At 38.3% G+C, this 17202-nt stretch overlaps 1 protein-coding gene across 1 annotated transcript; it reads right to left on the bottom strand.

Moving 5' to 3' along the window:
- Nucleotides 1-64: 64 nt before the first annotated feature.
- On the bottom strand, nucleotides 65-14249 carry prr13 (proline rich 13). Its single transcript, XM_056252528.1, has 4 exons — nucleotides 14165-14249; nucleotides 11886-11921; nucleotides 2451-2878; nucleotides 65-262 (listed from the first exon to the last, which is right to left on the bottom strand). Exons 2-4 carry the CDS (start codon nucleotides 11899-11901, stop codon nucleotides 218-220), a joined length of 489 nt encoding a protein of 162 aa, XP_056108503.1. The 5' UTR covers nucleotides 11902-11921; nucleotides 14165-14249; the 3' UTR covers nucleotides 65-217.
- Between the last annotated feature and the right edge of the window lie 2953 nt (nucleotides 14250-17202).

Below are 17202 nucleotides of genomic sequence, written 5' to 3'. Positions count from 1 at the left end.
TTATTTTTGCCTTGTAAAAAGTAACTGATTGAGAAAAGCATTCAGATTCACAGAAACGTATAGGTATATTTAAAACTTAATGTGATTATCTATTTTATTGCTCCTGGGCAGTTTGTCTGTCGTTTGCCCTGACACTGGAAATTAGACATGGTTTTCATTAGGAAAAGAGGCATTTAAGTTGTGTATTAGTGCATGAATGATGTTGTGGAGCTGATCTTCAGTCAGAGCTGCTGCTGCTGCTGCTACTGCTGCTGGACGAATGCTGAAACAGGACAAAACAAAACGCATTTTAAACGGAGAACAATTCAGCATCACTGCAGCTAACCACCTTTCATGATGAACTGTTTAAGAAGTTAACACATTGGCCATCTGTTTAAATAATGACACAACAGACATCATCAAGTCTTCAGTGATCCTTCAGAAATCATTATAATATGATGATTTGATGCTCAAGAAACATTTATGCTTATTATCAACGTTGAAAACAGTTGTGCTGCTTGATACATTTTATTTTTCAGGATTCTTTGATGAATAGAAAAGTTCAAAAGAACAGCATTTATTTGAAATATAATATTTTGTAACATTATAAAGGTATTTACTGTGATTTCAATTTGATGCTTGCTTTTCATTCTTTAAAAAAATATAAAAAAATCTTGCTGACCCCAAATTTTTGAGAAGTAGTGTGTGTAATAATATATATATATATACACACACACACACACTCGTAATCAAAATTATTCAACCCCCATTTGGAAATCAGGCTTATTGGCAAAATTTACAAACTTTCCGCTGTTTGCAACAAACAAATCAAAAAACAATTACTTTTGTAATTGAAATGGCTCAACAAAACAAATAGTTTCAAGTGGTTTCCCCAAATTCAACTGAAAATGCAACTTTTAATTACTTCTGCAGTTAAAAAAATGATGTAACCCCTTAATGGCAAGTATCTTTAGTACTTAGTAGAACAGCCTTTTGCTGTCATGATCTGCTGCAAACGAGATATATCAGCAGACAGCAGCTTCTGGCAGCGCTTCGGAGGAATCTGAGCCCGTTCCTCATGAGCAATGGCTCCAGTTCAGGAATACTCTCGCCTTATTCAAATCCCACCAGAGGTTTTCTGTGGGGTCCAAGTCAGGTGACTGTGATGGCACTGTAGGATCTTCCAGGACTTCTTCTGCAACCAAGCCTGAGGTATGCTTGGGATCATTGTCCTGTGGAAGGTCTAATGACACCCAAGCTTCAGCTTCCTCACTGACGGCATGACGTTTTCTCCAAGGATATTCTGAAACTTCAATGACTTCATCTTGCCTTCCACATGCTGCAGGTTTCCTGTGCTAGCGGATATAAAGCAACTGCAGAGCATCACCGAACACCACCATGTTTAATTGTAGGGAGAGTTCTTTACAGCATATGCTTCATTCTTCTTCCTCCAGACATACTGTTGATCCATAGGGCCACAAAGCTCCTGTTTTGTTTCATCACTCCACAGAACAGAATCCCAAAACTTCTGTGGCTTATTGATATGATTTTGAGCAAATTGGAGCCGACTTTTCTTGTGCTTCTGGGTCAGTAGTGGTGCATGTCTTGGAGTTCTGGCATGCGTTTATTACACGCTTTACTGTGCAGCCGAAACCTCAGTGCCTGTTGCCACCAAGTCTTGCTGCAGGTCTTTTGCAGTCACTTGAGGGTTTTTCTGAACCTGCCTTCTCAGATATCCGGTTGCAGCCTTTGACAGTTTTCTTTTTTAGCCCTGTCCAGGTAGTGCAACCACTGTTCGTTTAACTTTGAACTTGGGAACTATGCTTCCAACGGTGTATCTAGGAACATTTAGGGCCTTCTCTATCTTTTTGTATCCTGTTCCTTGTTTGTGAAGGGCGATGATATCTTCTCTTAATGGTCCAAAAAGTTCTTTTGACTTAGCCATATTTCTAACATGCAGTCAAACGTGACACTAAACAAACCTAGCCAGTTCAGATATTTCATGTGTTCTAGCTCAAGCACACCTGGTGCAACTAATGAAGCCCTTGATTAGTGAAACGACACCTGTTTTGCAGATTTGTGCAGTTGTGAGGGATTCTGTTCAGGGGGTTGAATAATTTAGAGACTGCAGAAGTCATTAAAAGTTGCATTTTCCGTTGAATTTTGGGAAACCACAAAATTTGTTGTGTTGGGCTATTTCAATTACTTTTGTTTGATGTGTTCATTTCAGTAAGACTGTAAATTTTACCAATAAACCTGATTTGCAATGGGGGTTGAATAATTTCGATTGCAAACTATATATATATATATATATATATATATAGAGAGAGAGAGAGAGAGAGAGAGAGAGGCTATTGCTCAGATTTTGGCAAAAAAAATATTTTGCATGAAGTTATCGAAGAAGGGTTTAGACATCACCGGCGTAATAATGTCACGTAACATTTATACCCACTGAACATTCAGCCTCTTACCTTGCCATGTTTCATATGTTTATGTTCCTTGTTAGCTTTATGAGCTTTATGCCCTTTCTTCATCTTTTTCATCTTTTTGTGTTTCTTATGACCAGGTACACTCATTCCAGCCGGGACGGGGCACGGATGCCCAGCTCCGGGATACGGTCCCGGATGCCCAGGTCCGGGATACGGTCCGGGGAACGGTTGCCCCGCTCCGGGATAGGGGCCGGGGTACTGTTGACCCGCTCCGGGATACGGGCCATGCGGACCGGGAGCACCGGGAGGGAAAGGCTGTTGATTCGGGGTCATGTACGGGATGGTGTTGGGCTGGTTTATGCCGGGCGGATAGACAGGGTTCTGTCCGGGGTGTGATGGGATAGGCATGCCTGGATATCCAGGGTTTGGAGGTCCCGGATAGGCAGGATTGGGCGGCTGAACCGGAGGTCCTGCGTATCACAGCAAGACAGATATGAGATAAGCGTGTAAGTATTGACTGTACATGAATCTTCCATGAAACACAACAGGAGAATGTCCCTAGGCAGTGATGAACAGTGATAATGGATGATTTTAAAGGATAAGCTCAAAAAGAGAGTATCATAATGGTGGTCAATATGTCACTGCATTGGCATTTAAAAATCATAATCCACTTTCACTACAAGCAGAACCACCATTCAATATTGTGTTTTACGGAAGAAAGAAAATCCTGTACAGTAAAACAGTGATGGAACAGCAAATGGAACATTTTTTGCATGAACTGTTTCTTTAAATCTAAAGTTTTCAACTGTAAAGCTAACGAGTTTAGTATCAACTGGTTTTGCTTTAGGGCCCAGATTTTACATTGAAAATCAAGTGGCGACCCAGAACACTAACCAAAATTTTTATCGAACAAAATTAAATCTAAAATCAAAAATTTGCTTAAAACTTTCAAATATATTAATGTATTGGTTTCTAAATGTTGGTTTCCTGCTCTCTGTCAGTAAATCAGCACACACAAAACGTTGTGCTCAGCACAAACATTGTTCATCCGTGAACAAACACGTCACAATATTCCTCATTTAATAATAAATACGCAGAATAAAGGGGCGGGGCCTGGTTGAATTAGTTAGTAGCGTGTTGAAACTGGCGGTTATGGTAAGGGGCGGGACATTTCCCAAACACACTCGAAGCGCTCGACCAATCACAACACACTGCTCCAGCCGACCAATCAGAGCACAGTGTGCTTTTCAGCAGAAGGAGGGGCTTCATAGAGACAGGAACTAAACAGGGGTACGTTTCCCATAACTCGTTGCTTAACCACTAGTACGATGCGTCGTTGGAGAAAGTAACTAGCTAGTCAACACTATTTCCCTAAAACATAGTACCTGTCCAACATCCATCTTTCGAACCACGTTGGTTTAACAATATAGTTAAAATAATGTCTATTTACACTAACTCCGCACACTGACATCTGGTTGGCCCAGACAAAATTAAGGAAAACACTGGATTGTCAACAGTACCAATAGTGTAGAGGTAAGTCGCGTGGCAGAAAACTTTTATGCAAATCGACCCGAGTTCGAATCCGCCTTTGGCCGAACTCACTCCACTCCCTTTTTTACATCACACCTGAAAGGCATTTAATTTGAATAGAAATTAAGCAAATATTCAACATTTTGAAATAAAAAGCCTAACGTGAGTTTAAAAAATTGTTTATCAGTTAGGTGTAGGGAGGGCTTTATTGTCCCAATAAGGCAGCATACATGCAATAATTTGAATTAATATTATCATTTACACTATGTTATCATTGCAAACAGTTTAAAATGTACAAAAACACTGAGGTGTAAATAGTATCTACCACTATTTATACGAATAAATAGCATCTAACAACCATTTACACAGCCTATCGCAAAGAAAATGCTATTTTCACTTAGTATAAATAGAATCTATCACTAAGAAAATATGGTATTTCGATTCTAGAATCCCTTCTAGATCGAATTAATGTCATATTATTGGAGTGTAAATAATGAAGACTACTTCGCAATTTGTGTTCTCTGTTGTTTAGCTTTACTTCCAGATGTTTCACTTACGTCACTCCAGAGCATCAGAGCACATGCACACACTCTTCAAAAACAGAACTTTACAAACATTCTCGACAAACTAAAAGATGTAGAATGGAAATTGTTTATATTTGGAATGAAAGATATAGAAAGCACTGCATGTCAGTTTGCTTGTTTTGCTCAAGAGCATGATCTATGCAAGTCCACGTGTCATGCAAACACGAAACTCTGCTTCTAACCGCAGGTCGAGAGCTGTCTTTTCAAACACACCACTTTGGGATGCTGTTTGCGAATGTTCGTTAGAACTATGGTTTCGGGAAACACAGAATCGTTCAACTATGCTGGTAATGATGGAACTTGTGACTATTTGGCTAACAACGCTTTTGGGAAACACACCCCAGTGTTACTGATAGACTGGGAAGGGAGGAGCTACAACAATGTAAAACATGGGGAAAATAATGTTTTTTGAACATTCAAGCATGAAAACCTGTTCTAGTAGAGCCCAAAAACAACATCAAGACTGTAAAATGGCCTAATATGGCCTCTTTAATACAAAACTCTGTTTTCTGTTTGATGCAAGGCAGACACCACTAGAGGAATCCTGCTAATCTCACCACATTAGTGAAAACACAGCATCTGCCTTTTTGGGATCATGAAGGTCTTCACTGTTGCTCAATGCGACATTAACTATCCCTGCATGGCAAACCTGTTGTGCTGCTGTGAGTATGGACTGCGTTAGATTAAACTGAGTGGTCATAGCACATGCATATTGTTAGTTTCACTGCTTCTATTGTTCTCATTTGTAAATCGCTTTGGATTAAAGCGTCTGCTAAATGAATAAATGTAAATGTATGAGATCACAAACAGGTACTGCACCGATCTTAGTTTACGTTTTACATTTTTTAATTAAGAATCATACTGATTGACAAAATGACCTAGTTTTATGGATGATTACTTATTATATTAGTATGCATTATTTATATAACGGTATTATATAATTATAAGACCATTTCAGGCATTTTCCATTTTTTTTGTCTCTCCTCTTTTACTCACTTTGGCTAGAAAACAAGTTGTCCATTAAATAGCCGGTAAAATGGATTACACTGACTATCAGTATCTTAACTGTGACTGTGACCTGGATTGAGGTGCAACATAGACATTAATGTTGGGTTGAAAATCCAGCTTTTAATATTGTTTATGTGTCTATGTGGTGTTTTTAATATGCTTTAACCCTTGTGCTGCATTAGATTTTTTACGCCGTTGAGTGCATTAATGGACAAAAATGGCCACATATTAAACATTGCCTAAAATATTATATATTATTATTGTTTTCCACTTTTACCAAGTTAAATCTTTTAACCAGCATCAGTCCTCATCATAACTACCAAATATTTATTTAATTTCAGGATTTTAACCCTTTAAATACCAGTTTTGGTGGCGAGACCATCAATTTGTATAAGAGGAAAAAAACACAAAAATGTAATTATTTTCCATACACTAAATGCAAAGAGAAAACTTTAGCTTTGGATTATCACAGTCTTGAATATGTCAAAGATTAGCGGCAACATTATTTCTGGTGCATTTAAAGATTTTGTGTAATGTCAGATTTTAAAAAAAAATCCCTCTTAGCGCGTTAAGGGACAAAAATGGCCACATATTAAACATTGCCTAAAATATTATATATTATTATTATTTTCCACTTTTACCAAGTTAATTCTTTTAACCAGCATCAGTCCTCATCATAACTACCAAATATTTATTTAATTTCAGGATTTTAACCCTTTAAATACCAGTTTTGGTGGCGATACCATCAATTTGTATAAGAGGAAAAAACACAAAAATGTAAGAATTTTCCATACACTAAATGCAAAGAGAAAACTTTAGCTTTGGATTATCACAGTCTTGAATATGTCAAAGATTAGCGGCAACATTATTTCTGGTGCATTTAAAGATTTTGTGTTATGTCAGATTTAAAAAAAAAAATCCCTCTTAGCGCGTTAATGGACAAAAATGGCCACATATTAAACATTGCCTAAAATATTATATATTATTATTATTTTCCACTTTTACCAAATTAAATCTTTTAACCAGCATCAGTCCTCATCATAACTACCAAATATTTATTTAATTTCAGGATTTTAACCCTTTAAATACCAGTTTTGGTGGTGATACCATCAATTTGTATAAGAGGAAAAAACACAAAAATGTCATTATTTTCCATATACTAAATGCAAAGTGAAAACCTTGGCTTTGGATTATCACAGTCTTGAATATGTCAAAGATTAGCAGCAACATTATTTTTGGTGCATTTTTATTTTTTTGTGATATGTAAGATTTTTGAAAAAAATCACACATAGCGCGTTAAGGACAAATTTGGTCCTATTTGAACCCATTCAAATATCCATTTTTGAACCCATTGTCATAATATCATAAAATCATAATTTCTATTCAAATACCCTGTCATTACCAAGCCTTGGGGTAAAATATTTACTTTTTACTGTTTTCCACCAGTTGGTACCATTTGTCATATAATTGACATACTGCAAACATCTATAGTACTGCAAACATTTTCCTGATTTCTACTAGGTGATTATAACCTGTGCCTGTCTCACTACACATCAAAATTTGCTATAGAAAGAAAGCAAAACTACAAGATCACCATGAACATGAATATTTATTTTTTCTATAAACAATTTAATTCTATAAATATAAAATTAGTGAGGCCAGCAGGGGGTGCTCTCCTTGTGCTCTGTGTGGGTCCTAACATAGTGGGACACTATACTGTCAAAGAGCACTGTCCTTCGGATGAGACGTTAAACCGAGGTCCTGACTCTCTGTGGTCACAAAAAAATCCCAGGATGTCTTTCGGAGTAGGGGTGTAACCCCGGCATCCTGGCCAAATTTGCAGTATGGCTGCCGTCGCATCATCCAGGTGGAGCTGCACATTGGTGGTGGTTGAGGAGATTCCCCCTTCTATGTAAAGCGCTTTGAGTGCCGAGAAAAGCTCTATATAAAATGTAATGAATTATTATTATTATTATTATTATTAATAAAACATATCAAAACAAAATCATTCTTCAGCTCATTTGCAGGAGCTGCAGAATTGCAATGCATGCTCCTTACAGATGTAAATGCCACATTTTGAGGAGGTGGTGGAGATTTTTCTTTTTTTGTTAGGGCAGAAACTGCACCCCCTCCTCCTCTTGTCATGGGTGTCTGCAGACCCACTTTCCTCTGAATTTTCTGCTCAGTTTGAAATTGCCGCACCAAAGATGTGCACAGCTTTATAACTTTTGCATCAACTGCACTTGATTTCTCAACTAGTCTAATCCAAAACAAAGGCAGACTTTGTTTTGGATCCCTCGCAGCTACATCTTTCTGTTGCCGCAAGATGAAAGGTGTTATTATTGTCTAAGGACTGACTGCATGGCTGTGTTTGTGCCTCTACGTATGTGAGAAATTATCAATTAACTTTGAAACATAGACTGCTAAAAAAAACTAAGCTGTGTCAAAGGTTCATGTCTGTGCGTAAAATACACATGAATCAAACCGAAAGAAAACAATGCAGTGAGAAGCGCTTTCTCTTGCTAAATGCACACACACACACGCACACACACACGCCTACACACACATCATACACCCCTGACACACACACACACACACACACACAGAGAGAGAGAGAGAGAGAGAGTAGACAGAAAGGGTAAAATATGACCTTCAGGATATTGTGATTTGTCACTCGCCTAAACACCATGTATTATATTTAGGCCCTACACACACACACACTTTTTTCAACGCAGACACACATTGCTCGCAGACATCCACACTAGTGATCGACCGATATATCGGCCGGCCGATATATCGGGCCGATATTTGCGGTTTTTACGTGTATCGGAATCGGCCGATACGCGGCTGCTGCGTTCGCCGATAGTTTTTTCCCGGCATTATTTATAGACAGGCGTCCACAGGCAGCTCTGTGCTGCTGGAGACGCTGCAGTTCACGTGCAGACCCTGCACTGTCCCTCCCCCACTAGCAGAGTGCAACCTGCGCTTCAAGATAACGGTAACTTTTAAACTTTCAAAGCATCTTTTAACTGTTTGACTGCTGAAATATTGTAAAACACTTTGAAAATGGAAACACGTTGCTTTATAACTGTTATGTGGTTGCAACTATATAGCTAAGCAAGTTTGTGGGTCCAAATGGAAAACGCGAATGACTCGTCTATAAAACTGCTTGCTTGCCATTGTATTTAGGGAGCTGCAAATAGCTGTAGGCTATCCGTTCAGTATGCATTAGGGCTGTCAATGAATATTCTAAATACGAATATATATTCGAATAGTTTAAAAAAAACTGAATTTTGAAGGTGAAAATTAATATTCGAATGTGGAAAAACACGCCCGCGGTAGCAGACTAACGTTACCACAGCACAGCTCGCTCGGAGCGCTCAGTGTCGGTTCTATGTACTGTGAAACTTCAATTAATGTATTTGTTTCAATCACTGAATGAAGCCTGCTATATACCTTAAATTGCTTGCACAAAACTCTTGATCAGCACTCAACATTTGTTTGTTGTTGTTCATTTAAACCGGTATGCGCGGAGAGCGTGAGGGTGAGTGCGAGAGAGAGAGAGAGAGAGGAGAGAGAGAGGCGAGAGAGAGAGAGAGAGGCGAGAGAGAGAGAGAGAGAGAGAGAGAGAGAGAGAGAGAGAGAGAGAGAGAGAGAGAGAGAGAGAGAGAGAGAGAGAGAGAGAGAGAGAGAGAGAGTGCGCCTGCGAGTCCGGGCGAGCCAGAGTGAGCTCTGCGGTCTTGGCCATTAGTTGATTTACTCGTTTTTTTTTTTTTGTAGTAATACGTTGTCAAATATGTTTAAACTCAAATAAGCTACTTAATACTAGTAGTTATGTCTCTTTGTATTAATTTGTCCTGTTATTGACGTAATGCGCGTCATTGACCAAATGCACGACGATATGCTCAAATATGTTTTTTTAGAGGGAATATACAAACGCCATTTGAGCAATTTTGACAGCCCTAGTATGCGTACGGTAGCTGTTACGAACACTGGTCATAGGATCAAGTAATACCAACGTTGTTCCGTGCTTTTTGTGGAAGATTTATTCAGCGACCACCTGGCTGAGGTTTGGACGCGTGTGGTGTGTGTCTCCCTCGCCATCGCAGTGATATGACTAGACATGCTCATTTTATTTTATGTAGAAAAATTTAAACCATGGCAGTAAATAGTTCGTTACTTTTAAAATGAAGTACAGTGTGCACTGTGCACTTTATTATGCTGGTTGCTACTGTGTGCAATAGTGTAATTATTTTATTTATGCTTAAATATTTATTTTCAGCAGTGAACCTTTTTTTGTTCTACCTCATGTTTTTAATATTTGTTAAATATTGTTTATCTACTTGTTCTTGTTCTACCTCACATGTTTTTACTATTTGTTAAATATAGATTTTTTTACGTTAAATAAATGTTACTTTTATTAAATTGAGACCTGTAACATTTGTTAACATCATGTCATTTTTATGATGTAAATTGAGGGAGCAAAATGTATCGGCTCCAAATATCGGCTCAAGAAAATCGGCAGCCCGTATCGGTCATCGGCTAAGGCTGATGGGGAAAAAATCGGTATCGGTATCGGCACTAAAAAATCCATATCGGTCGATCCCTAATCCACACATACTCAGAAACAATTTTAGGTCATTGAGCCATTAAAATACTTCATAACACAGTCAATAGTGCCCCTAGTGGAAACCAGGAAAATAACATGCATTTCCACCCATAGGGAATACCTATGTAGTGACGTCATCTGGTGGAATACACTATATAATGCAAATATAATGCTTTTGCTTCAAAATGAAAGGATGTTTCAACATAAATCATGATTCGTGTATTAATGATGGCCCCGGCTTTAAACGACGTTTTAATGGGTTTCAATGGGACATTTTTGTCCATTATGGTGCTGAGTGTTACTATTTGTTCTACACAGAGTGTGTTATACATATTTTGCAAAATGGGATAATTTTTTTTACATTTATCTAAAAAGTCACAATTTTGCCAAATTACATACCATTTGCATTAAAACAGCCAAAATGGTCAAAGAAATTAAACTGCAAAAGACCAAAAATGTCCCTAATGCAGCACAAGGGTTAAAGGAGAACTCCGGCGCAAAATGAACCTTTGGTCTAATTACACATTGTTACCTAGTCAACCGTTATCTGAGATTTGTTTTCATGAATATCGAATGTAAATAGTTTTATCTCTAAAAACAGTTTAGCCTATAAAGCTAGTATAACGCTAGTATATTGGGCATCGAGTAATGACAAATAAAAATCGCTTGTTAATACCACTAACAAGGCTGAAAATAGCCCCACACTAGCACGGTAGCATAATGAGGGTCCCTACCTTCAAACCGAAGCATTGAGAACTTTGTCAGTGTCCAGACAGTTTAATAAGAAGATATTTAATACATACAGTCAACTTCGCGTATACAGGCAGAAGCCATCTTTGAAAAAGAGTCTCTACCAGTTGATCTACGAACGCCGATCCAAGTGCGCTGGTGAGATGTGAACGAGCTAGAAGTTGTGATAAGGTGAGCGCGAACAGCAGGCTTGGATCGGCGTTCGTAGATCGACGGGTAGAGACTGCTTTTCAAAGATGGCTTCTGCCTGTGTACGCGAAGTTGACTGTATGTATTAAATATCTTCTTATTAAACTGTCTGGACACTGACAAAGTTCTCAATGCTTCGGTTTGAAGGTAGGGACCCTCATTATGCTACCGTGTTAGTGTGGGGCTATTTTCAGCCTTGTTAGTGGTATTAACAAGCGATTTTTATTTGTCATTACTCGATGCCCAATATACTAGCATTATAGGCTTAACTGTTTTTAGAGATAAAACTATTTACATTCGATATTCATGAAAACAAATCTCAGATAACGGTTGACTAGGTAACAATGTGTAATTAGACCAAAGGTTCATTTTGCGCCGGAGTTCTCCTTTAAGACAAACCATGTGTAAATTCATAAGTCGACAGCATTGCCGAGTATTTTCTCCTTAAAACTGCAGTGAACCAAAGACAGTCTCAAAAACACGGTTTCAAATCGCTGGTGTTTCTGACGTCACAAACGACCTTGTAACCAATCAGATCAACGTGTGATCGTCAACCAGTGGATCTCTGAGCTGAGTGAGTGAGTGGAGGCGGGGCTCATCTGCATATTCATAGAACCATGTATACTAAATGAGGCAAGGGTGTCGACTTGCATTCAAGCTATTTTAAGGCATGAAGAATTTTTTTTAAGTAAAAAACTTCTAAATATGTCATTTTGGTGATCAAAGATGAGTTTTAAAGGATACAAGTATTGACTACAGGGGGACTTTAATGAAATCATTCAGAGAAAAAGTGAAACCAAAAATCACCTTGATTCGGCCACATGTTTGTCTCCTGCAACTGATCTGCAACAAATAAAAGAAAGACAGACAGACTTTAAACGTGAACCTCCAATACTTCGTTTATGCATGTATAGCCAACACTAGATTTACCACTTTCACCTCAAACCGGTTATGTGAGCTGAACAGATATTTACTACAAATTTGGCTTAATCATAGCTGTATACATCACACCAGTGGTGTCGAAAACAGCCTAAGATGCGGATAAGGTCTAGAAACATTCAAATCTACCGTTTGGATATGTGAACAGTCAGACTGGAGTTATGAGTTGCACACGATCTGTGCCGTCATTTCAATAAGAGCATCCAAAACCATAAAGCACTAAATAAAGGTGATTGGATGTAAAGGTACAAGCAGTTTTTTAATAAAGTTCCGATGAACACTATTAAATATTTTGTAGGAATTATTATTATTCAATATATCAATTAAAAAAAGAGAGTTAATTAATCAGAGATTGGCTTGTTTCCTGTCTTTGTAAGCGATAGCAGTGAAAATCCCCTGAAGTAGGTACTGTACACTTACACTATAGTATTTTATACAGAACCTTTTGCAACTCTGTGTTTGATGTAAAGCTTATTACTATAGTTGCCCTGAAGTGCAAATGAAATGTATGCTTCAATGCAATGCACATGAGGAACTGTGTCAGTGTCACCTCACCATGGATTGTATCTGTCTAATCAACATGCTTCTTTTACCCGGCATAATGTGGATGAAAGTTTAGATAATCTTTTCTTCCCTATAGTGAAATATGAACCGGCTTCTGAAACAATAAATAATGTAGGGCGGGACTTGATTTTGTCTGTGAGGAATTGATTAGACGTTTGTGGTTTGCTATTGGTGGATCTCATGTGAGTGACAGGTTGCCCCGCCCTCGCGCCAGTAAACACTTCATCAGAGAAGACATGCGTGAAGTGAAGTTATTCTGATTCAGGATTACCAGGAACATTCATTAAAATAATCCACACCGATAACTCATTTAGGCTATAATAAACACTGCAATATTACATTCTAAGATTTGTACATTTTGATTAGGCTACATATTGACTTTAAGTACGGAGCCCCGCAAATGACATGCAAGAAAAATCGCGTGCATGATTTACTAATTTGTTCCCCTGATTTGCTAAATAGTGTGAACCATTTACTAATTTGTTCCTTCGATTTATAAATCGTGTGCACGATATCAGTAGCACCTCATTGCAGTACACGAGATCCAGGGGGCGGAGTTGGATCCAGATCTAAGGGGTGGAGATGGGTAGGATTAGGGATCAGGGGGTGGAGATGGGTAGGATTAGGGGTGGGGTTAGGGATAAGTGGGTGGAGATGGGTAGGATTAGGGGTGGGGTTAGGGATCAGGGGGCGGAGATGGGTAGGTTTAGGTATATGTAAGGTGGGAGGAGTAGGATCTGGATCCAACTCCTCCCCCTGGATTTCATGTTCTGCAGTGAGGACAATCTCCACGATATAGCAAATCAAGGGAATGGAATAGTAAATCGTGCGCAGGATTTTTTAATTTGAGGGAACAAATTAGTAAATTATAAATATTTTTTTCCTGCATGTCATGTGGAGGGCTCCTGCCCTTTCCATTTTAAATTTTGCAGTTTTGTTATTTGTTAATATAGTTTGCACCTCAGGGTCACCATTTACAGTGTAATTAAGATAAGAGGAAACCTGCTCATCTAAAAAAAAGAAAAAAAAAAAAAGATGGGAAATAAGATGTAAAACATAATAAACATTAATTTTCAAAATTGTTTTACGACGTAAAATAAGTTTAAAAAAATACATGTAACTTTGTTTATTCGAATTAATCATCTCTAGTTTCAGTAAGATCAGTCATGCTTCCTTCGCTCCCTCGAAACTGCGCACTCCATGTTCTCCACATCCGGGACAGGAGAAGCACTTCTTCATCTCTGCTGGAAAACGCCCTGGGCAAACAACAACTGTCTCCCACAGTCTGCTGTGTGTCTTTACTCAACAAAGCGTAAACCGTCCTGAACACACAGGGACTGTCCGCAGCACCTCAGAGGTCGAGAAGCCCACAAACACACACTCCGTTTACATACACGCGTTGAACAGACAGTGGCATGAAACCGCTTATCATTAAAAAAAGATCAGTCATGATCAGTCAAAGATCAGTCAGGCTAATAACAAACTCTAGACAGCATTGAAAGATCCGATTTGCAAGCCGATTTCCTAAAGCTACTTCATGCATTTAGTATTTCCAAATAACACGTTTAGACCACATAGCCTACCTTGTTCCTCGGGAAACTTTAGTGCACTGACTCTGACTGACTGACTCCCGCTTCCGCGTTCCGCGCGCTCAACGATCACCGGCGTGACGTCACTCGACAGCGAACTCTGACCTCACCTGTGTCACCTGTCAGATGATCAGGTAATGTTCTGCCTTTTATCATGGTCCTTGACTTTCAAGCATAACTTTTCACCACATAAGTATTATGGAACAGGATATATTATATAAACGCAAATCATTGTTTTTTTTTTTAAATATTGTTTTGATAATGGCATAATATTGGCGGATCAGTTGTTTTCTTTTCACTTACAATGAGTTTTTGGCACATTATAAGATTCCTGTAACACAATGGGGACTATGCAAAAGTTTTTGATGCAATATCTTCTTAAATTTGTATGTTGTAGACATCAGAAAATAATCAATATTCAACAATGGTCCCCACATAGTAAAGTTTATGTAGGTCATATTTGTTTTCCCCTTAACTCACAAAACAGATCCATAAGAGTGTTATTAAAAAAAAACAAAAAAAACAATGTGTCTCTGCCTTATTTACTCATATTGGAATCAATTACAGGCAATATAGTGCAGAAAAAAGGTTTGATTTAGGCTACCTAATCAATATTTAATTACAAACAGTTAAGGAGGTATCATTCAAAATTATACATAGAATTTACAGTTAAACATTACTTTGTGAAATTAAAAGAGACATGGATAAAGCCACTCCTGTTCCTACTCCAAATTAAAGGTCACTACACAGCAAATGATTTTTAAAGACAAATTCGTCTGGCTTTTAGTAACGCTTATTTAGAATAATAATTTTGTATGATTTAGATATTATTTATGTAATTATTAATCGATCACATACAATTTTAGTTTATCAAAAATGTTCACGCACAGTTTAAATGAATAAATATATAATGGTAATATAAATAAATACGCTTCAATAGAATCAATAGATGAAGCTATAAAATGACCACATGTGAGCTCAAATGGTCAATTCTCTCTATAGCTTTATCAACTGTATAAACTAACTTCACAACTTTTACTTGCACTGATATATAGCAAGACTTTTTCTTTTAGTTGTCCTCTTTCATAGACAGCTATTTTCTTCTTGCTGTGTAAATTTGTTTAAATTCTTAATATTTTTCAATCTCGTAATATTCTGCAGAAGAGAGAAGTGAATCTCAGTTTCACTCTTTCTTAGCGCGTGATTGGCTGTTCGCTACTGATGTCATTCCTAAACTCCTAAACTCAGGATCAAGTTGATGATCAGCATCATGGTACCAACAAAGCCTGGTTAAATTGGTTTGGTTTTGTCAACTCGAAACTAATCCTGTTACCCTGGGTTTGTTCAACTACCATCATGGTACAGGCCCAGATCTTGTATGTATGTATGTATGTTCTGCATTACACACCAACAACAAAGTTACAAATGTTCACGCTGCCTGTAGTTGAAGAAGTCAGTGTTCTGACATTCATGAGAAGTGTGTGTCAACCGTGTGATCTAATATTCAGTGGTTCTTCAGGTGTTTACACAATGTTTGATATATTATCGTCATTTCATCCTGTTGGGTTTTCTTTTATCCAGTGCTTGTCTGTGTGTAAATACATGGATAATAAATGTAAACATGATTCATAAGACTTTCAGGAGGTGCTGAAATTTTTAGGAAAATCTGTGTCTATGTGGGTTCCTATGCACATACTATGTAATTTAGTAGTATAAATAGCGATTAGTGTGTTTAGAAAAAAACGTGCACTTTAAATACCCGGATTATGCACCTAAAGGGATAGTTCACCCAAAAATGTCATTTTTGTCATCATTTACTCACCCTCAAGTTGTTCCAAACCCGTCTGAATGTCTTACTACTGTTGAAGACAAAAGATACTTTAAGGAATGCTGGTAACCAAACAGTTGACGGCAGCCTTTGACCTCCACGAAGAAGAAAACAGTGGAAGTCAATGTTTACCGGCGTCAATTCTCGGGTTTACCCAATTTTTTTTAAATAGCTATCTTCTTTTGTCTTTAACAGAAGAAAGTCACTTTAGGGTGAGTAAGGGTGTATTCACACCAGGAAAGTCCGATAGTTCACTTGCTTTGGTCCAGACCAAATAAAATTTTTTTTTTTTTTGGTACGGTTCGCTTTCACACTGCTCTTTTTGCAAGTGAACCAAAATTTGTAAACAAAACCACACGTGTGCTAAGGTCGTCCATTCATTGGACAAGGATTCTCAAGTAGGGAAATCAGGAAGTGCAAAAAAGGCTCAGCATGGAGATATTTCGTAGGCCTACTGCAATATTTGTTATTATACTAATTTTGTGTTATTCTGTACAAACGCAATATGAAGAAACTGCGCAGAAGACGGATAAGGTATAAAGTTTTGATTCATAGAGAGGGGCTATGTTCACACATTCAAATAATGAGATTCTCATTGTATATACTGCTATCCAGTGCTGTCAATGTTAACGCTTGCGATTAAGTTTGTCCAGTTTAACGCAGCATCATTAAATGCTTCTGATGTCATAGACCATAGCTCGGCGTTTAACACCATCATTCCTAACCAGCTGGTCACCAAACTCCTTGACTTGGGCCTCAGCAGCAACCTGTGTATGTGGATCAAGGATTTCCTGACAGATCGCCCACAGACAGTGAGAATGGGCCCACACCAATCCTCGAGCCTGTCCCTCAGCACTGGAGCACCTCAAGGCTGCGTGTTGAGCCCGTTGCTCTATTCCATCTACACGTATGACTGCATCCCCACCCACCCCTCGAATACAATGATAAAATTCGCAGATGACACAACTGTGGTGGGAGAAATCTCGAACAGCGACGAGAACGCCTACAGAGATGAAGTTGATAGACTGACAGGATGGTGTAAAGACAACAATCTGACCCTGAATGTCAAGAAAACAAAGGAGATTATAGTTGACTTCAGAAGGTGTAAGAAGGAGCCTCAACCCCTCATCATGAATGGCGAGGAAGTGGAAAAGGTCTCCTGTTTTAAATTCTTGGGGATCATGATCTCAGAGGACCTAAAATG

Source organism: Rhinichthys klamathensis, unplaced genomic scaffold (assembly GCF_029890125.1).
Source record: "Rhinichthys klamathensis goyatoka isolate OS25496 unplaced genomic scaffold, OSU_Roscu_1.1 h1tg000095l_1, whole genome shotgun sequence".
Classification (NCBI taxonomy): Eukaryota; Metazoa; Chordata; class Actinopteri; order Cypriniformes; family Leuciscidae; genus Rhinichthys; species Rhinichthys klamathensis.
This window is presented reverse-complemented; position numbering and strand designations above follow the sequence as displayed.